We start from the raw sequence: 25,109 nt of genomic DNA on the forward strand, positions 1-25,109 counted from the left end.
AAAATTCGTTCGTACGATCGCTCATGTCTTTGTTTCCCTCCCAGCCGTTCTATTTCTCTCTCTCTCTTCCTCTCTTTTTCTTTGAAGATAAAAGATAAGTCGATCGGTGTATCACAGGTACAAACGATGCAAAAAGAAATTAGGTGATCGGACCGAAAAGAGAGAAATTCCGGTTCGCGTAACTAGTGTGTTGATCGATGTATTCTAGTAGCCATAACATAGGCAGTGTTACAAGGAAAAATTGCTTGACTGATGAATTGTGTGACATTTCCATTCTCGTTGCACATTTTCTAAGTTTTAAGTCATTGAATAAAAAAAGAAAAAAAAAATCATGTAGAACTCCGGAAACTTTGCACGGAAGACTACTTAAAAAAAAAGCAAAGGTAATATTCTTAAACTAGCATCGTTATTAAAAATTTGCAAATTAAAAGAATAAAATTATAACATTATATTCAATTAAGGTTTAATAAATTAAATGATAACCTAAAAACAAATTCTTTACAATGATAAATGCAATTTAAATTCGATTATTTATTTCTCGTTCATTCTTTGAATCGTAATGTAGACTTCAACTCATTCATGATCGACGAATTAAAATGCAATCGTACTATAATACAGTATTGATAAATAAAAAGCAAAATAAATTACTAATTCACCACATTAATAATAATTTTACGATCCATAATTTCTATCGTTTTTTCTTTGTTTATTAAGAAGTATCCGGAGTCCTGTGTCTTCTATTAGCGTTTTGTGGAAGAACATCCGCGTGATTTCACGGACTGAACAAAACGCTTCAGAATTTGATTAATTACACCCGCTGATTTACATAAATAGTACAGTAAAACTTTGATACTCTTAAACCATGTATAAATCTGGCTTTTGATTATTGAAATATATGATCAAACTTTCGATTGATCAGATACAAACACATGACTAATCACATGACTTTTAGCACACAGAATGTGCCAAAAACATCACCCAATTATAGTGGACTCTATAAATAATGATTTTGGAAAATAAAAGAAAAATTTAAGTATGTACCTTAGTGTTAATTCCTGTATCAAGTAGCAAATGATGATAAATATTAAAAAGAGAACATTATGAAGAAGACAATAAATTGTTGCGGTATAAATAAGATAATTAAGTTTGATTAATCGAAAAGTCGATCAATTAGAGTATTAATTTTTGCAATCAAAGTTCTACTGTACCATTAAGCATACCTGTTATTCGACTTATTCTATACAAATACAAAAATTGTTACATTCTCTCACGCATTAAAATGGCGTATTCGCATAAAAGTTTCGCACTTATGATGTATATTCTAGCCTAAGACTGCGTACAATATTACGAAGCACGGCGCAAAAAGGTTCGATGAAAGAACACCGAAACATTTTATCTCGACAACTATAATCACCACATTTATCGTATAGCGGACGAGTATAATTCACGTATAACTTTACTTATACAGGATACATAGTGGATCGACGTAAAATTAACGATAATTAATTTAAAAAACCAAACGTTTAGTGTACAAAAACTATCATTTGCAGTATATGTATACATGTATATATATAGAATTTGTTGTTTTGATAAATTGCGATTACTCGTCCCCTTCTCTACCCAGTTTAAAACTATCATTCAAAAAATTTAAGGAACCAGTATATTTAATCCTTAGTTACTTATCATACTTCTAGACTCATCTTGCTTTTGAGACTTAATAGTTCTTTTTTTCTTCTTTTTTTGTAAAACTCAATTGATAAAAAATATAAGTGAATTACGCGCTATATGGTCTTTTTTCTCCATATCAAAAGAATAATACTTTTAGTATAACGATATCCCCTAAATCCGAACGAAAATAGCTAATCGCAGTCTATGATAAGAAATATATCAATGGAAATCGAAATATATTTTTATCCTTTAATTTAGTATCTTACTTTTTAGACTTCATTATTATTTTCCCATCAAACCGATATTAATTGAGGCCGTGCTCGGTTTGAGGCCTAATTTTCAAACACTCTTGGTTTCACGTATTCTCCATAAGCGAAATTTATCATCAGAGTCACCTTCAGAGAAAATATAGCAGCAGAATTATTAAAAATTCGTTACGAAGACGAATATTCTAAAAGAATCCCAAATGCAACAGGGGAAAAACTATAACGTTGTTCAGTACGCAAAAGAGAAATTAAAATGAATAAGTCTAACAAAGGATTTAAAAATGTTGTTCGAAGAAGTTCAAAATATATTCGACCGAGTGTACAGACGAGTTTGATGAATTGTCAGATGAAAATGAGGACGAGAACAAGGGTAAAGATGAAGAAAATGATCTTTTTAGTTTATCTTTGCACAGCATTAACAACATCCTTTATCGTGTTTTGAAGATCAGTGAGAAGCCTTGTATTCTCTGCAACGTTCCGAATACCGGCTGCACGAAGCTGCCGTGCCTGAAGTTCTAATCTTGCAAGAAGTTCGCGAAATTGAAACCGCGCATGTGGTGCGATACCACTGTCTGCGAGATTCGTGCACATTCCGTGTAGTAGCCCTACCTTGTCAGAGAGCTGAAGCCAACTTGTCATTACGATTGTTGGACTACTTTTCAAGTTTAATATGCTGCTCTCAATCAACGTCGAAAGCTCCAATACTGCCTGTTTCGCAGTCTTTGAATCTGTATTCTGTTTGTTTAGGTCGTCCTCAGCGTGCTGAGATTTCGTACAGTTTGGCGTTGCGTAAATCGAAGAACCAAAGTGCTTCGTTGATGAACATAGTGGTTTTAATGGCTTTGCTGGAACTGCCGGTTTTTCAGGTTCGGGCGGTGGCCATAGTCTAGCGTCACTTTTGCTACCGGAACTACAAACACGAATCTATAATTAGTAATCATTATTCATCTTTTACAGTATACATCTCTTACGATACAAAATTTAAGTATTAACCTTTAGACGGATTCTAAGACTTCATAATTTTGAAACGGGAAATTGTAAATTTTGGGACTTTGGAATAGAATATAACAAAATAGAACGAAGATTGGTATTATTCACCTCTGACTACGTGTCGAAGCTCCACTATGATCCTCCGGTGAGTCTTCTGTCTGGTCTATCATCTCTTGTTTACCACCACTTCCTCTGACATTGAGTTTTGGACTATGAGGCTGACTGTCACAAGATTCTTTGTTCTCCCAAAGCTTCTTTAAACTACTGATACTACCAGTGCTTCTACGTTTGTCATCTTGTTGCTCTTCTGATTCTGAAGACTGTTCAGTGACGGTACTTTTCTCTTCCAAGGATTTTTCTTTTTCTGCGTTCTCAACTTTTCGAAGTCTCGCTTTAAAATCAATTATTTGTCCATCGGATGTTTCTTCTTTTTGCGGATTATTCCGCTTGTCAACTCTTTTCAGCTTGAATCCAACATTTCCACTGGACAGGAGAGACTCGGTCACTGGAGAGGACACCGACGAATCCTTATGAGCGTTATGACTTTGTTGCTGTTGTTGTTCTTGATTTACGTCATTGGTTTTTAAAGTTGATACAGCGTACTCGTTTTGGGCGTGTCTAATGCAGTCAGAAAAGCGTATGATACACACAAACTCATTACAAAGTAGAATCAGAAAATAAATTATATTAACAGAAAGACTCAAATCTAATAATTAATATATAATCTACAAATGTACATATAAAATTCATTAACTTAATAAAAAGTCAATAATAAAATATAATATAAAATAGAATTGATTAACTTCAAGTACCTCTGTCCAGACTCCATATTAAAACTAGCACAAAGTTCCGAGAGTAGCTGCGACGCTGGATCTAAAGGTGCGGATGGAGTATTGCTTGTCGCTCCAGTTTTTTTCGTAGTCGTACCATGTTTTGTTTCCGCGCTCTGTTTAATTTCATTGATCAATTTTAATTCTAACATTTCTTTCATGCCTGGTTTACGTTCGAAGCTATCGGGGGGTGTATTCGTAGAAAGTGGCGGCGGAGGTGGCGGTGGGGGAGGTGGTGCTTCCTCTGGCGGTGCAGCAGGCTCTACTGTCTCCATTCTGGATTTAAATCCCGTTCTTTTATTATCAGAGTTTCTACAAGAATTATCTTGAGTTTCTCTGCGCCTTAAATTAACTCCAAACCTCGAACAAGCTTCTTTGACGGAAGGCTCTATGTTACTAACGTCGTTCCTGTCTTCCTGTTCATTATCTTCTTCTTTCGTGCGCCAATCCGTGCTCTTTGCTTTTCTTATAGAAAGAGGAGAATTTCTTATCTGAGATAGCTCGGTACAAGAAACGGGAGGCGGAAGTTCAGCTTGTTCTTGACCAGAGAAAGTTTCGTCAGGGGGAGGAGGTAAATCTGCGGGTGGGGGCGGAAACTCTAGATCCGCTAAAGATGGTTGAACGGATCTTGATGGACTTGCAGTTCTGAAGTTCGAGTTACTTGAAACTCGAAATGTTCTCAGACCAACACCATCAGACTGATTGTTCTTTCTTACAGTAACTACTCGGCCACGAGGGGAATTCGGAGGTTGGTAGGTATTGACAACACCGCTCGAGGAATTACTGCGAGTCATTTGCGGTTGATTTCGTAGATTGCTTTGACGAGGAGAGAGAGATCTATGTTGCGAATTGTCCATAGAAGTCTCATGTTGTTCTACTGAACTAGGTGCAATGGAAGAAACCACCGTTGTAGATTCTTGATTCGATGGCATACCACTTTGACGCAAAGATTCTAGGTATGCTCCGATCCTAGCACCTTTTGGTAGTGTGCCATAACGATTAATGGCTCTTTTTACGTTCTGTACTTCTAATGCTCCCACTTGTACCAGCTAGAATACGTTAAAGTTTATGAGTGTTTTTTATTTCCACTCTTGAAATATGTAAATGTTCTATAAAAAGTACCTTCTGTGGTAACGGTTCCTTTGATGGATAAGGTCGTGGTTTGATTTGTTTCTGAGAACAGGCTACTAGTCCAGGTATAGGCTCCGGGGACGTCGAAGGTTGAGGGATAAAATTTGGTTCCGCCGTACCTTGAGAACCCTCTCCATCCTCCTCGACTTCGCAGCCTCCTGCAGCAATCGTTCCTTGAGCCATCGTCGCGAGATCTCGCGCAATACCTGAGTTCCCATTTAACAACAAACCGTACCGGTACATATTCTCTTTCTGCTTAGAGTCCCTTCGCTGAGAGCGAACAAGTTCCGTAAGCTCAAATAACGAAATACAAACAACATATTTTGAAAAATTAAAACTAGATGTTCGTATACGCTACGACATTAAATTGAAGAAAAGGAAAGAAGAACAATGAATTTTGTTACGTTAGTACATTGTGAATCTTAAATGTATTCATTCAATTAATAAACGTAAATTAACGTGAAAATTAAGAACTTAAAATATCAAAATAAATTTACATTAGAATTTATACAATTATTTAATCTTTCAAATAACTGAAAGAAGACAGGCTTAGATGCAGAAAGAATCGAGCATAAAAAGCCGTATACAGAGCTTACGGTAAGGAAACTGAAGCAGTACGTGCACGTATCAGTACGCTCGATTAATGTAGAATGAAAATACCTTCGAGAATCTTATCAATACCATTTAGATCCGTGGCATCGTCGAGAGTCATGGTGTTTGTTTCAGTATTTTGGGTATCTTGCTCTTGGTAGGCAGAATCGCGAAACGAACTGCACGACGACAGCAGGCTGTTACCCAATTGTTATGTTATCATATTACTCTATGAGCAATATTTATCGGTGCTTGAACAATTTGAAACCTCGATTACGGGAAGGCAATTTAATAATCAAAGAAAAATATATATAATAGATATGGTAATCGAGGTTTCGCTGCACCGACGGTAGAAAGACATACCTCGTTCTCTTTGGAGGTGCCGGAGCTTGTTTTCCTTTCTTATTCGTAGAACGCCTCATTTGGACGATATTGCTGTTATTTTTACTCGATAGACCACCCGTAAACGTACTCAGTTTTGTTACCGAGCTAGTAGTTTCTACGGCAAATCGATCAAAGGAATATTATTTTCATTATCAAAATTTAAATTTAATAATGACGGTTGACGATGTTTCTTCGTGTGTGAAAGTTATAGCTATAAATTAATAATAATATTCTACAAATTCCCTACATGTGTACCTGAAGAGGGTAATGGCTCGGAGACTAGAACAAGCCCATGTATGTTTCCAGTACTACCAGTTTGAGATTTTTTATATGAAAGTAAAGGGATATCGCCGCCACCTTGCAGTTGTTTTTCAACTTCTATAATAATAAATTTTTATATGATTGTTTACATTGTACAAGACTGCATAGCTTATTATGAGAACACTGGATGTTTATTTTACCCTCGGTAATACTGGATTCTTGGAACATATTTTCAAGAGAATGATGAATCTCTTTGAAGGTAGGCCGGTCAGCAGCAGCCCACTGCCAGCATTGACGCATCAGTTCATATACCTTCGGTGGACATCCAGGTGGACATTCCATTCGGTAGCCTTTCTCCAACATGTGATACACATCCGTCAAATCAACACCAGGGTATGGGGACATGCCATAGGTTGCTATCTCCCAAAGTAAAATTCCAAATGCCCACACATCAGACTGTGAATATAATGTAACAAAATTAAGTTCATTTAGGGATAAGTAGATCTAGGGAGCTAAGGATTTGAAAGTGTAGAGATCTAGGTCTATTGCACTAGGTACATGAGACTCTGAAAATTTTAAAGATCAAAAGATATCCAATAACCTAGAGTATAGCATAAATGTTACATTACCTTCGTAGAGAATTTATTGTAAGCTAATCCTTCTGGAGCAGTCCATTTTATTGGAAACTTTGCTCCAGCGTGAGCCGTATACGTATCATCTCTCATCAACCGGGCCAAGCCAAAGTCTGCGACCTTTACCAGATGGTTTTCACCCACTAGGCAGTTTCGAGCTGCTAGATCTCTGTTTTGAAAGTCGCGATATTAACGTACATTTTACATACTTCAACTTTTTTAACTTTTAGAATTCGTACCTGTGTATAAAATTTCTACTCTCCAAATAACTCATTCCACTAGCAATCTGTGTGGCCATGTGCATCAAAACGACAGCATTGATTTGATGTTTACTCTCGTTCCGTAAATAGTCTAGCAGATTTCCTTTGCTCATAAACTCTGTAATGATGTAGAAAGGTGGTTCTCGAGTACATACACCCAGTAGCTGAACTAAATTCCTATGCTTCATCTCCTTCATGATTGCAGCTTCCTCCAAAAAGTCCTTTAGGGCCATTGTGTCTTCCTATAAAATATATAATTTTTACAATATAAAATAATTAACGACTTTCATTCATATTTAGAAAAAGAACTGACTTTTAATGTTTTTACAGCCACAGTCATGTTATATCTTTTCCATACTGCTTCATAGACATCCCCATATTGTCCTCCACCTAACTTATGCCTCATAACTATATCTGTCCTATTAATCTCCCATTCATCTGGTTCTGCAACACATTATCATGTTAGCATAAAATATGATCATAACTTTAAAGTTCATTGAATACTATATAAGTCTATTACATACCTGGACTAAGTGGAAAAACAGTTGGTTTGTTATGCTTTGGTGCAGGATAAAGTAGCTGTGTGATTAAACCATCAGCAAGCATAGAATGATGATGTACCAATTCTGCCAGAGTATTAAATTTGCTTTCTGTTGTGACAAACATCTAAAATATTAAATATTTTTAATTATATAATTACACTTTATTATATTACCATTAACATATGTACAGGTATACTATACCTTTCCTTCACTATCCTCATTAATCCTATAATGATAGACTCTACCCTCATATCTCAAAGAAATACTGCGTTGACCTGGACTGCTTTCTGATTCACGAACCAGAAAGCTACCATTTATACCAGAACTTAGGAGATATTCAGCAGCATTTCTGGATATCCTTCCATGATACCAAGAATGTTTTTCCAAAGAATTTACAGGGGTGACATAATTTGAAGGAACCCACCCCACTTGACCAGTACTTGAATGAGCTTCACACCATTCTCCACTTTTATTATAACTTAGAATACGAACTTGCTCTCCTACATTCAAATTATTTACAATATATTTCATAATTCTATGTCTATATAGACATAGAAGTCTCATATATGTCATTATGTAAAAGCAGTTACCCTTTTTAAGACTAAGTTGGTTTTCTCCACCTGCTTGAAAATCATATAGAGCCACAAATAGTTGTGGATCATCTTCCTCCTGTGCTAATAAGTTTTCTTTACTTGTCCACCTACATGCATTTAAATATTTTAAATTGCAGGTTGAATGAATTGTTTGCATTTGAAATCTATTCCTGCACTTTTCATTGTAAGATTTTACATAATAAATTACAAAATATTGACAATGTTTTATAATTTATGTTTGAGTTTAAGAATAATATTAATAACTCAGAACTGTGGGTTTATCAATAACTAAGCTTTAAACAAATTAGGTTTGTCACATATCATTCTCTTTCTTATAAACATATAAACAGAAAAATTGTGAATGATATAAATACAATGAAAATTAACCTGTTTGCAGCTTCCAAAAGCCCTGTAGATGAAACACCAGCATGTTGTTGAATATTCACTTGTTGTGAAATTGGTTGGATAGCAGAGCCACTAGGAGGATCGCCATCTGGTAATGCCGGAATGTGAGGTAGCGGTCTGCTTTGTAAGAGAGCTTCTGCACAATATCATAATACTACTGCATATATATGACTACAAATTCATATAAAAAAGTTAATGCCAGTATTTCAATATTTTATGATTAATATTTTTTCCAATCTTTACTTATTTTGTTTTAACTAGTAACAGGTAATGTTAATATTATATTAATCATACAAATTATTTATAAGATATAAAAACTGATTCATATTCTGTGTCATTAACCGATTAAATATTTTAAGCCAATATCTTTAATCTGGCAATTTTGCAATAGTTGTATAACTGATTTATTTCATTAACAATGTTATAACTGAAAGTTAATTACCATTCATTAGTTTAATAAAGAAGTACTATAAACACACATACATGCATGTACATAAATGCTCTAATTATATAACCAAAGTATTGCTTTTAATTTAGTATTTTGTGCATGTCATTCCTTGTAATTCTTTTTTTTCATAAACATTTATATTTGAAATCTGCTTCAGGAAAAACAAATCGTATATGATTGCAAGAAAGGAATTGCAAGAGAGGGAAGGAAAGTGCGAGGGAGAGGATTGAAAAAAGGGGCGGAAGTAAGAAAGAAATAGAAGATAAAAAGGGAAAGAGTAGGAAAATAAGAGAAGGAAATTACCGCTGTGTTCTGTAAATATATTGGAACCAACAAGACGAGACTCCTTGAGGTTCCTTGGCTGTTTGCGAGTCTGTCGCGCAGTAGAGCCGGCAGGAACAATTCTTTCCTTAGTCTGTTGAGCACCCATAGTTCCTGAATTGGCATGCCCTTAGATTAATCCCGGCCGCAAAATTGCCGGGGCCGTTCACTCGGCACATTCACTTTCGGCCTGACAGTCTAACACCCGATCGCATCTCTCGCCGGCCTCTGCCGACGACGAGAATACCTGAGATTCACGAATCTCGCCGCAACGCGAACCTTCTATTCACATTTTTGACCACCACTCAAGATCGACATTCTCGCCATGTTTGACAGTTTCGACGTCGACGATAGCTCGATTCGTACCGTACTGTTTACTACTTTTACTTACCACCAAACTCATTGCTATTTCCTCATTGGACAATCAACTTTTTGAATAAATATTTCATTGGTCAATAGCTTTATCGACTGATAATATTGTACATATTATGTCATTTTTATTGTTTGTTTCCTTTATTTTGCTTAACTGCAAATATTGTTGTTTGTCAGTAGGGAAAAAGCAATCTTCTGCATATAATTGCAATGCATATGAGTAGAGCAATAGAAGCAAAATAATTCGCGCATCTCTAGAAAGCTTTTTGTTACTGGTGTACTGTCAGTCTACATGCCTGCTTATTATTTCGTGGCCATATACACGGTGATCAAAAATATGAAACTAGCTGAGACAATGGATCTAAAGATATATGAATAAAGTGTTTTCAAATTGAAGTTTCAGTTATATATCAGCTTATCCCTTCATTCCTCTTGTTATGGCTTCATTCTATCGTGAATATGTTCTATTCCTATTGTGTATTTATAACCTCATGAGAAGAAAGTGGTAATGTATGAAAGTATCCTAAATAAAAGATCACAAGGTATACATATTCAGCGTCATGAATGTCATTAATACGCTTGCGCATTACCCGTGATTACAAGAGTGCGAAGAGCCATTCAAAACAGATGTGCGCAGAATGAACGAAAATTCGTCATCCGACATTACCATTCTCTCGTGAAATACAATATACTTTAATTTCCTATAATTTATCAAATAATAGATTTTGTAATATTAATATTCCTTCATTACCTTCGCAATCGTTAAATCATGAATTTCTAAAAAAAACTATCTGTAAAACTTGGTAGTATCTGTTAGTAACTTTAGCATATTGCTGCAACTGAGAGCTGTAAGATGATTTTAGGATAATAATGACGCAATAAAGTTAAATGTTTATTGACAATTAGGTAATTAAGTACATTATTATAAGTTTATTTATAATTTATATATGATTTAATACAAGTTGAAAATGCCATGGTTTTGGAACGCAGCCAACCCTTACGAAATACGTCGATGACTGAAGCGACGGCAGCGCGATATCGGAAATCCGAACTTCTTACGAATAGTACGAGAAATCCCGAAAGCTACCGAAGCGATTTAGTGACGTCATGCTGAAGCAGAAGAGATAAGAAAGTCAAAAAAGTGAAGTTCTGTTTTCTAATATATTCGCAACTCTTGTAGGTACCTTTGTTCTCTACGTGATTTTGAAAATGTCGTACGCATACCTGTTTAAGTACATCATCATTGGGGATACAGGTAATTACGTGATGTTCCTTAAAAAGTGAATAGATGATTCTTACATTCTACACTACGTCGACCGTGACAGAACCCATTGTTTTCGTTCTTTTGCATGATAATATTTTTGATTCGTAAATCTTAATGTTATTCTGAAGACTATAATGCGCACATATTTCAGTGGCGTTTTTTATTGTCTTTTTAATATTTCCGAATGTTTCAATTATGTACACCTTTCTTTATATCATATTTTTATCAATTCGGAGGATGTCGTCTTCGTTTATTTACGTTAAAGACAGATTTTACAGCAAGTTTGTAAATTTCTTTGTTTGTTATTTTTTATAGAATGAGCACAATATAAATATGAATTGAGTTATTAGGCATGCTATTGTGAATCTTTTATACAAATATTATTGCAATATCCTTCTTTTTTTATTTGACAGTACATGTTAGTGCAACATATTTTAGAAGATTTTGTTTAACATCAAGCTACGATTTCTTTAGAAATAGCATGTAACATTTTTTTATTGTATAATTCAGAATTAAGTATTATTTAAATGTAAATTATTTGTTATTTGTAAACATGTTTGACTCTAATGTAATTGCATAGTAATTATTAACTATTGCAAAAATAATTATCTGTTAAAATAGGGGTTGGGAAATCTTGTCTTCTTCTCCAATTTACGGATAAAAGATTCCAGCCTGTTCATGATTTAACTATAGGGGTAGAGTTTGGTGCTCGTATGATTACAATTGATGGAAAACAAATCAAGCTTCAAATTTGGGATACTGTAATTATTTATTTTTGGATTATAAACACTAAACAATAAAATATTTAAAACAATAACCATAATTATATTAAATTCATAGGCAGGTCAAGAGGCATTCCGTTCTATAACAAGATCATATTATCGTGGAGCAGCAGGAGCTCTATTAGTATATGATATCACACGTAGGGAAACGTTCAATCATTTGACAACTTGGTTAGAAGATGCGAGACAGCATTCAAATTCTAATATGGTGATCATGTTAATTGGTAATAAAAGTGATTTGGATAATAGAAGGGAAGTGAAAAGAGAAGAAGGTGAAACTTTTGCGAGGGAACATGGGCTAGTTTTTATGGAAACCAGTGCAAAAACAGCAGCCAATGTAGAGGAAGCATTTATCAATACAGCAAAAGTAATTTATGAAAAAATTCAAGAAGGTGTATTTGATATAAACAATGAGGTAAAATGAAAGTTACATGAATTAAGAAAGAATTATGATGTTATACCTCTTTTAAAAGCAATTATTAATAAACAAACTAAAATATTTTTAGGCAAATGGTATCAAGATTGGACCACAACATTCACCTACAAGTCCTGGTGGTTTAGCAGGTACTGGTGGTCAAGGAAACACGCAAGGTGGTGGGTGCTGCTAGGGGCTGGGGGTTGCCTGTCCACCGCTTCATCCTTCTCCAATTTAAATTAATCTTTCTACTCCTGCTCTTCATTTTATTCTGAATCAGTTACTTTGTATATTTTCTGCGCATGCCGCATTGCAAGGTAACAAGTGATTATTGGTGTATTTATTATTTAAAAAAGACATATACACGTACTGAATAGGAATATTATAAGGTAAAATGTTATATATTGCTTAAATCATGAAATCTAATAAAGTTTTAATTTACAGATTGTCAGTGATGTAATTTTATTATTTTTAAATAATGTTTGTTGTATCTTTTGTATATTTAATTCTTCTGCAACTTAATAACATTAGCTGATTTTATTAGATCCATAAAAATAGTTCAGTCTTTTAATATATACATACATATATATATATATAATCAATTTTATTTTTACATATGTAGTAAAAGGAAATAGAAGTTACGTTATTAACTCAGCACTACATTTAACTTCCATTAATTTATATTTAAAATCATTGAATTTCTATTTCAATACATTAAAAGTAAGAATGAAAAATTAATTACATATTGGATACTGATCAAGCGGTAAAGGATAGGCAGTTGTATTCGATGTTTTGTATTTGTTCACATTGTATATTGTATGTATTGTGCACTGATCTTTCAAATTTGATTTAATTTAATACTAAATCATAGTTACTAACATATGAATCAAAGTCATTTGTCAAAGATATGATTTACTCTTGACTACCCAAGGCGACACCATGTATATGAATGTATCAATGTATGAAATTATGAATATATAATACATATAAATCAATTTTATCCTAAGGCCTATTTAACCAAATAATCGTAATTACTTAATTGTGTGGTTGGTATTGTTATATCTGGTATCCTACATTACAAAGATGTCTTTATCAAGATATTTATCAAAATGAATTTTTATCATTTTTGTTTTAAAAAGGGAAAGAAAATTTATTAAATTTTATATTCGTAGCCAATAGTGGTAATACCAATCAAAAATATAGAAAATATTAATACTACCTGTATTATGTAAACTTCAATTTAAACAAAACTCATCCACATGTATATTTTTTAGTTTTATAATAAGTTTAATATTTTTCAATTTGTTTAGTATAAAAGGATCTGATTAAACGTAAAAAGTATGCTATCAAAGTAGTGTATTTCGGCATATTTATGGAAGTGATAGTTGACGAACAATTATATATCAACCTAAATGATATTTTATAAAGGGAAATAAAAGATCAAATTTGTTTAGTTAATATAAATTAATTTTGTACTTATCGCAATTACAACATAGCGAAGATTAAGATGCATATTAATACAATGTCAAGTGGATGTAAAAATTAAAACATTTCAACTATTTGTTCCCGAATAAATGCGAAGTAGGGCAGATATACGATACACGTTAATTTTTACATTCAAATGACACTGCACTTAGCGTGCTGTTTTATTGTAACAATAGGTATAATTTGGTTTGCAAAGAAATGCGATAAATTACAATTTATTAATTGTTACTGTCAAGCTTTAAAAATGTGTGGTTTACTTTCTATCTGTACATAAATATGATATACCTTTTTAATTGAAATATATACGTGCACATGATTTGTCTCATTTATTTTCAAATGTATTTCCAAAACTTTTGTTTTGTTTCAAATTATTTTTTAGTGTGAAAATTTATAGCAATGAAATACATTTATTTTGATTAATTAAATTATTGTCATTAATAATATATACAGTGACATAAATAATATTTATTGAATCCACCATTACATTTTCTATGTAAATTTAAATTTAATTCAGTAATTTATTTGTTCGATAAATTTTGATTTTTCGCGAGAAGTTGAATTACGATCACAAGATTTTGAATTATTTATAGAAATTTCTTTAAGCAATATATGGAGTTTTAAACAATTATTATTCAATTCTGTTCAAAGTAAATATAAATTTATTTATGGTTTCTTTATTCAGAATGAGCAAATTATTTTATTAAAAACTCAGAAAGATTAGGGGCGTTATACCGGAAGAAGATAAGTAATGCAGGAATAATGAGATGATAATTACAGTAGTTGAGAGATCTCGGAATTTGAAAATTTGGAAGATTGAACATTTCTTTGGGATTTGAGTATTTAGAAATTTAGGAATTTTAAGAATTTGAAAATGTAACAATATTTAAATTTGGGAATTTAAAAATTTGTGGATTTGGAAACTTAGGATTTTGGTTATTTGAAGATTTGCTAGAGAAAGTAAAATAAAACAATAAAAGCAATGATGTTCACATATGAGAACAAATGTGAGAATGTTAAAAGTTCGTGTCTCTTTAAAAGCAAGTTTACGCGCCAGCAAGTTTCATAAGTCGGCTACGCCATTGGAAGAGCGCTCGAAATAGCGGTTTGATACTGAATGTATACGCTACTTCTATCGCTATATTCCAAGCGTTTCGCTGTATTCCGTTGCACGCGCGGACAGGAAGCACGTATTTATTTCGTATTTGGTACGAAATTTTGATTTGTGTATTAACAACGCTTATCTGTCGTTACTCGATTTCCTTATCATTATCTTCGACGTTTACTTGACGTATCTGATATCGTATCGTCGAATTCGTACAGTTATACGTATCGGAATAGTTTTTAATATCGTTTTTTAATTAAAAGCCGATCCCTCCGAAATAATCCATCTGTCATTTGCCGCACTTTCTATCAAGTCAAACGTGTGAATATTTAAAAAGGAACAGTAGTGCGCATTTATAAAGTTTCCGTCAACGATAGCCGGATCTATGCTACGTAATCTTCTGAAACAATTCGTGTATTGACGGAGGAATGAATTTAACGCGATCGCGTATTTTTTAACGAACAATGCGTTAATCTGGTTTTCTTGTGTAAACAGTTGGAAGAACTTCAGGTATGTAATACAAATTTTAATATTCAACTATGCGTTCCACCCACGGAATAACTCTTTGAACGTCTAGATATCTCCTAGACGATCGTAAGGTTATATTCTTTCTCGGTACTCGAAGTATACAAGTACTCGTAAAAGTACACAACGATTATAAACACATTTTGAACTATTATGCTTAAACGTGTACGATGAAAATGCGATCCTTGACCTCGTTTTGACCTAATACATCGTTCAGATACCTTGTACAGGTTAGGAAATGTGTTTATTATTGTATTGAACATTTTTGATACGTTGAATTGTTGACAGTGCTGCATAATGTTGAAAGTTTATCGAATTTCCATTTACCGATGGCCTTTAATCGTATCATTCCCGTTTAAAGTGAAAATTATTCATAGTATTCGTGCTTCTAAGAAAATCTGACATCACCTAACAGGAAACCTTGTTTCTTTTACGTGTAAGTGCGTATGTGTATCTGATCGCATGCACTGATTCTTATAGGGATCGTTTGTAAAAGAAAATGATAATTTGTTCGAAGTGAATGTAATTTTCTTTATCGTGAACATTTAGGTAATGTTTACACATTTTAATTTTTACTTTATTATTCGATACTTTCGAATGAATATAATCATAAGAGTAATTAAAACGATTATAAATTTTCATGCGCAGTTTAATATTATTTATATGTTATTAATTTCATTTACATTACAAATGTAAGATAAACGCTTTTTATTTTGTTCTATTTTCATAACCGTGTTATATTTTATTATAAATTATTCCATAACTATTTATCATTTATTGCTTATTATTTTTTAATAAAAATAAGTTTAGAAATGAAAAATAATTAATTAGTTCGTAATTATAAATAATTTCGTCTATCATTAAGTACACAAATACTGCGAAGAAATAAACCGAAAAAAAATTTACTTAATGATATAAATGCTAATATGTGCTTTCAACTCAAAATTTAATTGTGTTGTCAAATTGATAAAAACATTCGATAACAATACTTCAGCTCTGATAATTCATTGATCAACAGAACTTATATCGTTTTCTTTAAAATTCTTATCCAAACTATTATTATCTTCTTAAAATACTGAACTCTTATCTTTTCGCAGATAATTTTTTTATTTAATTTTCGCGCCTTATCAAAGTTGTAAAACAAGTTATCGATAATTGATTGTTAATATCTGAGTCGATTGTGTAAAATACCGGATTCCAGACTCGTGGTGTCTTTCTATTTTAGTAGTTATCTTTGTTTTCGTTGTAGCTGGATATATACAGGTCTTTGACTCATACTATAATGAACTACATCTTGCCTATTCATCCATACGCGAGTGCAACCAGTGGAATACTTTCTGAATGAACGTAACCGTATAGCGGCACTCTTTCTGGCACAGGCATCGTTAACCGTCCTGGTGCGCTGACACCACTTGGGAGGGTTAATGAACATAAAAGACCCATCATTTGGACTTCCGAGATTGCACATTTGTTATATGCATTAATTCTTTCATTTTTTCCAAAATAAATTTCTCGATTTTTACCGCGGAAGTCTCCAGTTGTTGTTGTTACCCCTTTAACTCTCAGACTGTATTGAGCTTTACAAATTCACATTCGTGTTTCGTGTACATTGTAACACGTTTATTGTATCTGTAGTAGTGTAAGAAGTGCGTATAACGAAGTGCAGAGAAACAAAGCTAGATTGGAATATAACAGTGATATGCACATGAAGTACCCCCTGAAGAACTCAACAGGCATTGCTGTGCACGGTGCATGCACTTTGAGGTGCAGATGCACTGCGATTCAATTTTTTAGATTTAAAAATTTTCGGAAATTTTTATATTTGGAAGCTTGGGGAATTTTTGGTATTTGGAAATTTAGTTATTTTGGGATATGGAAAATTAGGCTTTTGGAAATTTAGGGAATTAAAAATTTGAAAATCTAGAGAATCTAGGGAATTTAGGGGACTTGGTGATTTGGGGGAATTTGGGGAATCTAGGGAATCTGGTGGTTTGGGGGAATCTGAGGAATTTGGAAATCTAGGGAATTTGGGGAATCTAGAGAATCTAGGGGATTTGGTGATTTGGGGGAATTTGGGGGATCTAGGGAATCTGGGGAATTTAGGGAATTTGAGAAATCGAGGGAATCGGGGGATCTAGGGAATTTGGGTAATCTAGAGAATATGGAGAATCTAGGGGATCTGGGGACTCTGGGAAATCTAGGGACTCCTAGGAATTTGGGGAATTTGGGAATTAAAAATTTTGAAATTTAGTGGTTTGGGAATTTGGACATGTAGGTGTTTGAATACTTGAAAATTTGAAAACTTAAAAGTTGAAAATTTGGAAATTAGAGTATTTTGATTTTTCAAAATTTGTCCATTTAAAAAGTAGGAATTCAGAGATTTGTAAATGTTGGAATTTGAATATTGAATTTGTAAATTTATTGAATTTATAAATTTGCGAACTTAATAACTAGAAATGTACAAATGAAATTTTTCAAGTGAAACTTGAAAACCGAAACGTTTCATTTTTTTCGCAAAACGATTTCACCGGTCAACATTTCAGGCGATGCGGAACAACACAGCAGCAACGATGCCGGCCACGTTCGTTTAACACATCTCAGGGAAATTGATGAATTTGCGAACGAGGATGATTTTTCACACGTACTGACCGCTAGGATTTCTATTTATACTTGTTTCGATTTCCACTGCAGCTGTTGCACGACTTTATCATAATGAGTGTCGTTCCACTCACCGATAAACAACTCCACCAGCTGGTAAATGAATCAGTTTTCTTGATACGTTTCTATTTTTTTCGCCTTTCTCGATTGTAAATCGTCGGTTGCTTTCCAAGAAACTATGTCACACTTTCTAGTCTTTATTGCTCATTGTTGTGTAACGTAAAAAAGAAGTAGAATAGAATTACAATTGTATGACTGCTTATTTTTCTAGAGTATCAGTATCGGGAAAGCTGTGAACCCTACGGAGACACCGGTGAAAGAGAAACATGTGCGGAGTATCCTTTTACCTCAGAATTCAAAACGTTCCGGTTATTCACAATCCGTGAATTGAATTCTGCAAAGTGTTATGTATGAACCTTACAGAAATATAGGTGCGATTATAGGAACATATCAGGAGAAGAGTGGAATGATCTTTTGGATGTACATGTTGAGGCAGCCTCTTCAAGAGAATCAAATCGTAGCATGGAAATTTTGTCACGTTCTGCATAAAATTTTGCGAGAGGGTCACCCGAAGGTAATTCCAGATTCTCAACGCTATCGCGGCAAATTGGAGGACCTTAGGAAATTATGGCTGCACCTTCGAGACGGTTACGGTCAACTGATTCAATTGTACATAAAGCTACTGATCACCAAATTAGATTTTCATCAGCGAAATCCACGGATACCGGGGAATCTTCAAGTAACGCCGGAGGAATTGAAATCCATCGGCGAAAACGATATCAATGTTTAGTAAGTTAGGCCTGGTTAATTACCTGACTTGGGAGTTGACTGATTATAGCGACTTCAATGATCTTAACATAGGATATGTATACATATATTTCTGCCGCTTGAAATAATCGATAGATGGTACGAAGCGAGTTTGTTTATGATTGTATAGAATCATATGTATCAAATATGCCATGTGAAGTTTACTTTACATTTAGAATAACACTGCAATGGTGAATTTAATTATTTTCAACTGGCCTTAGTTGCAAATCAGAAAGATATATTATGTACATTGTTCTGCAGAATATGTTAAGAATTTCTACCTTCAACCGTTCACCTTCAACACTGAGTCATTGCAATGCAATGAAACTAGGATAGAAGTTTCAAACTAACTACTATTGCCACGAATTATATAGCATATGGAGGTCCACATAAACTCTCAAAAGCCATAATCAAAGCACAGAACTTTTTATCCAATCTTACTCATTAATGGCAATATAACTGAATCTACTGTATTTAAATTTGAGGGCCATTAAATTGCACGTAATCACCCTGTTACTTTGTATGTATGCGTATAAGACCACAACTGTGAGTGTGCATACAAGAAACTATTCAGAGCACTGATCTTTATAACGTGTGTTAAGGTCATTGAAGCGGGGTGTGCCCTACTCTGCGTAATTAAATTAACTTCTTTAGAATTTGATACTTTAAAGATGTCCTATTCTTATAAGAATTTATCATTGCTTTTTTCAGTTTCCAAATGTCGGTCGAGATGTTCGATTACATGGACGATATTTTGGTATTGCAACGTGTAGGTAGGTACGGAATGAATTGCTATTTAATCAAAAATTTGGAAATTAGAGTTTGAAGATATTTAGGTCTTCTAAAATTAAAGGCAAGCGGTTCTTCCTACAGTTGTCATTCATTTTGGAATCTGTTTGTAGATGTATAATTCTGTTAACTGATCTTGAAACGTTTCAGTTACCGCTTCTTTGAAGAACACACCTTCCAACTCTATGACTGTCAGTGGACAGTGTCGACTGGCTCCGTTAATCCCGTGCGTTCTAGATGCATCACAGCTGTATGATTATTGTGTAAAAATTCTCTTCAAACTCCATAGTGCTCTTCCGGCGGACACTTTAGCCGGTCACCGCGATAGATTTTCGAAACAGTTTCAAGAACTGAAGAAATTCTATAATACCGTTAAACAGAGACAGTATTTTAAGCATCTTATAACCATACCTGCGTTACCTGAGGTAAGTATTCATTCACATACTTAAATCTGATAATTAATTTTCTTTGAAAACTGAAGAATATGCGAGTCATTGTACACAAACTCAGATCAAAATTAAATTTGTGTTTCAGAATCCACCAAATTTTTTGATACAATCCGAACTACGAACTTACGTTACGCCGATAGTGGTATTACCGCCAGAAGAATCTTTCCAAGATTCTGAAACCGTAGTCGATAGTTTAATCGACACTTCTGATACAAGTTCATTGCCGGGCGATCAACTTGATTCCACGCGAAATGGCTCGATTTCACCTGACGCAATCGCGGAAAGGTGAGTATAAAAGTGATTCCAAGGAGGAATTTGTAATAATATAATCATCTGTGTTTCAGGGAAAGTCTTATCGATCATTTACAACAAGAGAACAATCGTCAGAGGCAAGAATTACATCGTGTTCTAACTGATCATCAACAAATTGTGGAGGAGCTTCACAGTCGTGTCGCGCAACTTGAATCAGATTTACTTTCTAAAGTGAGAATGATTTGAAAGTCCTGCTTAAAAAAAAATCTGTAAAGAGATTGATTGGAAATATTATTAACATAAACTTATTTCCTGCAGTGTCATGAAATTGAACAAGAGAAGCAAATCAATCAGGATTCAGTTAAACAAAAAGCGGAAATGATGGTGAAGGTCCATGAAAGCGATGGTTAGCGCCTGTTATTATTTCTATTAGATACTATTTGTTAAGAAATGAATTACTACCATTTGATTTTTGTTATTAGAAAAATATAAGATCTTGGAGGAAAAGTTCCACAAATTGAAAGATGTCTACGCGAAATTGAGAGAAGAGCATATCAGTTTAATTAGAAAGGTGGGGTCGACCTAAGATTCTAAATATATAAATTAGAAATACTCGACAATTGAAATTCGTTTTGTATAACAGAAAGCCGAAGTTGACAAACAACTTGGATTATTAAAAATGTCTCATGAACAATCTGAACGACGAACGGTGGAAGCTGAACGTCGTCTTGACGAGTTGTTGCAAGGCCAAGCTATAACCCAGCAGGAAGCGAAGAAAGCTGTTGAGGCTCAGCAAGATTTGGATGATATCAAACGGCAACTCAACGACGTGAAAACTGAAAACTTGGTTAATATTTCTTTTCTTTTCTGATATATTTGTACTATTTGCTGCTATTTTGTTCTGGTAACTATGTAATGCTTCAGGCGTTGGTTGCTAAAAATGACTTTATAACATCCGAGAAAACAGCATTGGAAGGAGATCTGCATGACTTATTAGCACAGAAGGAAGAATTGGATTTGAAAATTGAAAAATTAGAAGTTGAAACCGAGCGATGTCGCAATGAAATGAATACTCATGCTGACACCGTATTGCATGAATTGTTGCGTAAGTGTTCCAATTAAATTGACAATATAATATGAGATGACATGCGTCCGCTTATTTAATAAGGATAATGCACGACCTTCAGAATATAGATTTGAAAATAGCACAATTAGTCGCATTGACATGAAGAATGAAATGAAACGTCTGTTTCAGTAAACTGTATTAGCGAAGCGGGATATATCATGCAGTATTCGTTGCAAGCCATTGATAATCCAGCAATGTCAGATTTAGCTTGTACACCTCAGTATCTGGAAAGACTGGAGGAACCAACGTTGAAATCGCTGGATGCTTTGGATGTAGCGTACACTGGCTTCGTATGCGATACAACAAAAGGAAAAGCGCTTATCACAAGTGCAATACAGGTTGCATACATGTTAGGTCTCTATGTAATCCATGCAAGGTCTACATCGAATACCTCTATCGATATTGCATTGGGCGATAGTAAGTTGTGACTATAATTTAAAGAGTCAAGGATTATTAAAAGGGATAAAACCAATATCTGTACTATTTATAATTTTACTGTATCGTAGAATTGACTGACGAGTGCAAACAGTTAGGAACACAATCGTTAACGATGTTTAACCATGTGAAAGAAAAGTCGCCTACGACCGTGGGTCAAATCAACGAAGTGAAGCAACAATTTAAAAAAATATGCGAACTTGCCGCAACATTGTCCAATGCCCAGGGTAATGTTGAAGTTATAGGGAATTTGGTGGAACAAGAACTGTTAAGTATGGATAAAGCAATAGAGGAAGCTGCTAATAGAATACGGGTGATTATCTTTTATATTATATTCTGATAATTGACGTACAATACTTTTCTGTGTATTTAATGTTTTCATACAATTCATTAGGATATGTTAGAAAAATCTCGTGCGGCGGATTCAGGACTGAAATTAGAAGTAAATGAGAAGATTTTAGATTCATGTACAGAATTAATGAAATGTATCAGAAAGTTGGTCAAAAAATCGCGCCTACTACAAGCAGAAATTGTTGATCAAGGAAAGGTAACTTATATCTTTGATTATTGTTATTATTCTTATTAGTTATTATTTGTTAAATATAAACGTAATACATATTAAATTGTAGGGTACAGCTACTGCTACTGAATTCTATAAACGTAATCATCAATGGTCCGAAGGGCTGATATCAGCAGCAAAGGCGGTTGCGATGGGTGCTAATCTTCTATTGTAAGTAGGCTACTTGTCGAGACAGTAGTTTTAAACATTTATGGCGAATATAATATCAGTGGTCAATGTTTTAGTCAATATTTTTATTAACGAGTGGAAACATAAACATGTTTCGCTGTTATGGAATAAATACTCGTTTATGCTTATAGGGAAGCAGCAGATAAAGTTGTTTCCGGAAATGGTAAATTTGAACAATTAATGGTAGCATCACAGGGAATTGCTGCGACCACAGCGCAGCTGGTAGTCGCGAGCAGAGTAAAAGCAAACAGGAATAGCACTAATTTAGCTGCACTTTCTGAAGCATCGAGGGACGTGACGCAAGCAACAGGAAGTGTTGTTGCAACTGCTAAAAATTGTAGTCAACTTGTTGAAGAAAATGGTAACTATGACTGTCGTTTTAATGAAGAAATAATTGGATTCAATAATAAATTTTGAGTGAGACAAAAATTAACTACATTATATTTTTAATATTTCATAGATGATTTAGATATTTCTGGATTGAGTCTTCATCAAGCTAAACGGCTAGAAATGGAGGCTCAAGTTCGCGTATTAGAACTGGAACAGGCTTTAGAGACTGAAAGATTACGCTTAGCTGCTCTACGTCGTTATCATTACCAACTCGAAGCAGACAAAGAATAATGGGTAAATAATATATACAAATTAACAAATCATCAATCATTTTGACTGTCAAATAATTGTATTCTTTATTCTTTATCTAGATTTTTATCAAAGTCTATGTGAAATTCACGTTAACCAAGAATTTCTCATCAGTATCAAACAGTATTGAACGAAACCGTTTACAAATGGAAAGTACATGATTAAATTTCATTATAAAATAATATATTACAGAAAAGAAAATCTATTTGGGTTGTCCAAACAGAATTATTGTAATATTTGCATGTTTAATGTTTAATAAAGACAATTTTATTCCTTTTTAATGATAACTGAAGATTATTATACTTAAGTAAAAATAAGACTACTAGGTCTGTTTGATTGAGGCGCTCTGCGCCTAACCTAACAATGTAGAAGTTTTATGATTGAAGGATGGTCAGCAATGCATTATTTACATGGTTCGATCAGAAAAGTTCATAAATAATGTTCGGATAACGAGTAATTAATTATTTTGTGTCAGCATTGTGTCCGATACGTACATGAGTCACCTGTGTCAATTCTACTGCGCATGCAAAGTGCAATATTTCGGCACTTTGGCGACGTAGTATGGTTCCTAAGGCATTTAGAAACAAATTTCTATTAGGGTTTGATGCGTTTTGATGCCTAATAAAGGCAGAAAATCAATTTTTGTCGGATTCGGTCCAAAACAGTACAGGTGGCGCCATCTAGCGACGAGCGGCGGAACTACGAAAAACTAAAATTTCCATTTTCTCGAAAACTAAGAACTTTTCCGAAATTCTGAGATATACTAATTGTTCCTTGTCGCCTACGGAATCGAACGAATCTAATTATAGCCTGCTAGGATCATTATTAAAGAAAATAGAAAAATAGCCCATTTCATGGACTAAAAAATTGGCGTCCATCTAGCGGTGAAAGTTGGAACTACAAAAATATAAAAATGCGATTTTCTCGAAAATTAGCGAACTTTGAGTACTTCTGAGGCTCAGAAAGTGTTATGTGATCGCATTAGAAGCAAAATAATGCAATAAAAGCTTTCTAAAGGCTTTAATAAAGAAAATAAAAAAAATGTCATTTTATGGGGAAAATTTGTGGCGCCATCTAGCGGCGAAACTGCGAACTAAACTGAAAAAACGTATGTCCGAACACGCGTTAAGGAAAAATATAAAAAGTAATATTTCGCAACTTTGACGACGCAGTATGCTTCTTTAGACATTTCAAAGCAATTTTTGTTCAATAAGTTATACATTTTTTTGCCTATTAAGCCCAGAAAATCAATTTTTATTTGACCCCTTAACGCGTGTTCGGACATACGTTTTTTCGGTTTAGTTCGCAGTTTCGCCGCTAGATGGCGCCACAAATTTTCTCCATAAAATGGCATTTTTTAAATTTTCTTTATTAAAGCGTTTAGGAAGCTTTTATTGCATTATTTTGCTTCTAATGCGATCACATAACACTTTCTGAGCCTCAGAAGTACTCAAAGTTCGCTAATTTTCGAGAAAATCGCATTTTTATATTTTTGTAGTTCCAACTTTCACCGCTAGATGGACGGCAATTTCTTAGTCCATGAAATGGGCTATTTTTCTATTTTCTTTAACAATAGTCCTAGCAGGCTATAATTAGATTCGTTCGATTCCGTCGGCGACAAGGAAAAATTTGTATATCTCAGAATTTCGGAAAAGTGCCTAGTTTTCGAGAAAATCAAAATTTTAGTTTTAATAGTTCCGCCGCTCGTCGCTAGATGGCGCCACCTGTACCGTTTTGGACCGAATCCGACAAAAATTGATTTTCTGCCTTTATTAGGCATCAAAACGCATCAAACCCTAATAGAAATTTGTTTCTAAATGCCTCGGGAACCATACTACGTCGCCAAAGTGCCGAAATATTCATTTTTAAATTTTCCTTATATGCGCTCGCTCGCTCAATTAATATTATTTCTTTTGTTACTAGAAGTTTCTGTTTATTT

At 34.0% G+C, this 25,109-nt stretch overlaps 3 protein-coding genes across 14 annotated transcripts; 2 read left to right on the forward strand and 1 right to left on the reverse strand.

Moving 5' to 3' along the window:
* Positions 1–2,208: 2,208 nt before the first annotated feature.
* Abl (tyrosine-protein kinase Abl) lies at positions 2,209–9,708 on the reverse strand. 11 transcript variants are annotated; one of them, XM_012286434.2, is made up of 16 exons: positions 9,305–9,707; positions 8,536–8,686; positions 8,146–8,255; positions 7,757–8,055; positions 7,538–7,679; positions 7,327–7,457; positions 6,993–7,255; positions 6,751–6,922; positions 6,322–6,577; positions 6,116–6,238; positions 5,840–5,975; positions 5,546–5,673; positions 4,877–5,091; positions 3,737–4,803; positions 3,033–3,542; positions 2,209–2,844 (listed from the first exon to the last, which is right to left on the reverse strand). In XM_012286434.2, exons 1-16 carry the CDS (start codon positions 9,429–9,431, stop codon positions 2,334–2,336), a joined length of 4,341 nt encoding a protein of 1,446 aa, XP_012141824.1. In that variant the 5' UTR covers positions 9,432–9,707; the 3' UTR covers positions 2,209–2,333. The 11 variants fall into 11 exon arrangements, with proteins under 11 accessions (XP_012141824.1, XP_076391639.1, XP_076391637.1 ...); XM_076535524.1 differs by having other exon boundaries at positions 4,877–5,043; positions 5,567–5,655; positions 8,536–8,689; XM_076535522.1 differs by having other exon boundaries at positions 5,567–5,655; positions 8,536–8,689.
* A 1,061-nt stretch (positions 9,709–10,769) lies between these two features.
* Positions 10,770–13,155, forward strand: Rab2 (RAS oncogene family member Rab2). Its single transcript, XM_012286433.2, has 4 exons — positions 10,770–10,949; positions 11,580–11,719; positions 11,799–12,155; positions 12,247–13,155. The coding sequence occupies exons 1-4, from the start codon at positions 10,904–10,906 to the stop codon at positions 12,346–12,348; spliced, it is 645 nt and encodes a 214-aa protein (XP_012141823.1). The 5' UTR covers positions 10,770–10,903; the 3' UTR covers positions 12,349–13,155.
* A 1,583-nt stretch (positions 13,156–14,738) lies between these two features.
* On the forward strand, positions 14,739–23,457 carry Hip1 (Huntingtin interacting protein 1). 2 transcript variants are annotated; one of them, XM_003703788.3, is made up of 19 exons: positions 14,739–15,252; positions 17,811–18,021; positions 18,197–18,260; positions 18,357–18,714; positions 19,444–19,505; positions 19,672–19,946; positions 20,056–20,255; positions 20,315–20,453; positions 20,541–20,628; positions 20,705–20,793; positions 20,866–21,069; positions 21,147–21,327; positions 21,478–21,765; positions 21,855–22,096; positions 22,178–22,330; positions 22,413–22,513; positions 22,663–22,892; positions 22,992–23,155; positions 23,233–23,457. In XM_003703788.3, exons 2-18 carry the CDS (start codon positions 17,980–17,982, stop codon positions 23,150–23,152), a joined length of 2,877 nt encoding a protein of 958 aa, XP_003703836.1. In that variant the 5' UTR covers positions 14,739–15,252; positions 17,811–17,979; the 3' UTR covers positions 23,153–23,155; positions 23,233–23,457. The 2 variants fall into 2 exon arrangements, with proteins under 2 accessions (XP_003703836.1, XP_076391640.1); XM_076535525.1 differs by lacking the exon at positions 14,739–15,252 and adding an exon at positions 15,568–15,703.
* The last annotated feature ends 1,652 nt before the right edge of the window (positions 23,458–25,109 follow it).

This window comes from Megachile rotundata, chromosome 9, assembly GCF_050947335.1.
Source record: "Megachile rotundata isolate GNS110a chromosome 9, iyMegRotu1, whole genome shotgun sequence".
Lineage (NCBI taxonomy): Eukaryota > Metazoa > Arthropoda > Insecta > Hymenoptera > Megachilidae > Megachile > Megachile rotundata.

Excerpts from the sequence above, each read along its gene's own strand:
- Abl (XM_003703721.3), bottom strand. The coding sequence starts at position 9,431 with ATGGGTGCTCAACAGACTAAGGAAAGAATTGTTCCTGCCGGCTCTACT. Across the intron at positions 6,923-6,992 it reads AGTAGAAATTTTATACACAG|AGATCTAGCAGCTCGAAACT; the intron begins GTACGAATTCTA and ends CTTTCAAAACAG. Across the intron at positions 4,804-4,876 it reads AGGAACCGTTACCACAGAAG|CTGGTACAAGTGGGAGCATT; the intron begins GTACTTTTTATA and ends AACGTATTCTAG.
- Rab2 (XM_012286433.2), top strand. The coding sequence starts at position 10,904 with ATGTCGTACGCATACCTGTTTAAGTACATCATCATTGGGGATACAG. Across the intron at positions 10,950-11,579 it reads CATCATCATTGGGGATACAG|GGGTTGGGAAATCTTGTCTT; the intron begins GTAATTACGTGA and ends CTGTTAAAATAG. Across the intron at positions 12,156-12,246 it reads TATTTGATATAAACAATGAG|GCAAATGGTATCAAGATTGG; the intron begins GTAAAATGAAAG and ends AAATATTTTTAG.
- Hip1 (XM_003703788.3), top strand. The coding sequence starts at position 17,980 with ATGAGTGTCGTTCCACTCACCGATAAACAACTCCACCAGCTG. Across the intron at positions 18,022-18,196 it reads ATAAACAACTCCACCAGCTG|AGTATCAGTATCGGGAAAGC; the intron begins GTAAATGAATCA and ends TTATTTTTCTAG. Across the intron at positions 21,070-21,146 it reads ACGTGAAAACTGAAAACTTG|GCGTTGGTTGCTAAAAATGA; the intron begins GTTAATATTTCT and ends GTAATGCTTCAG.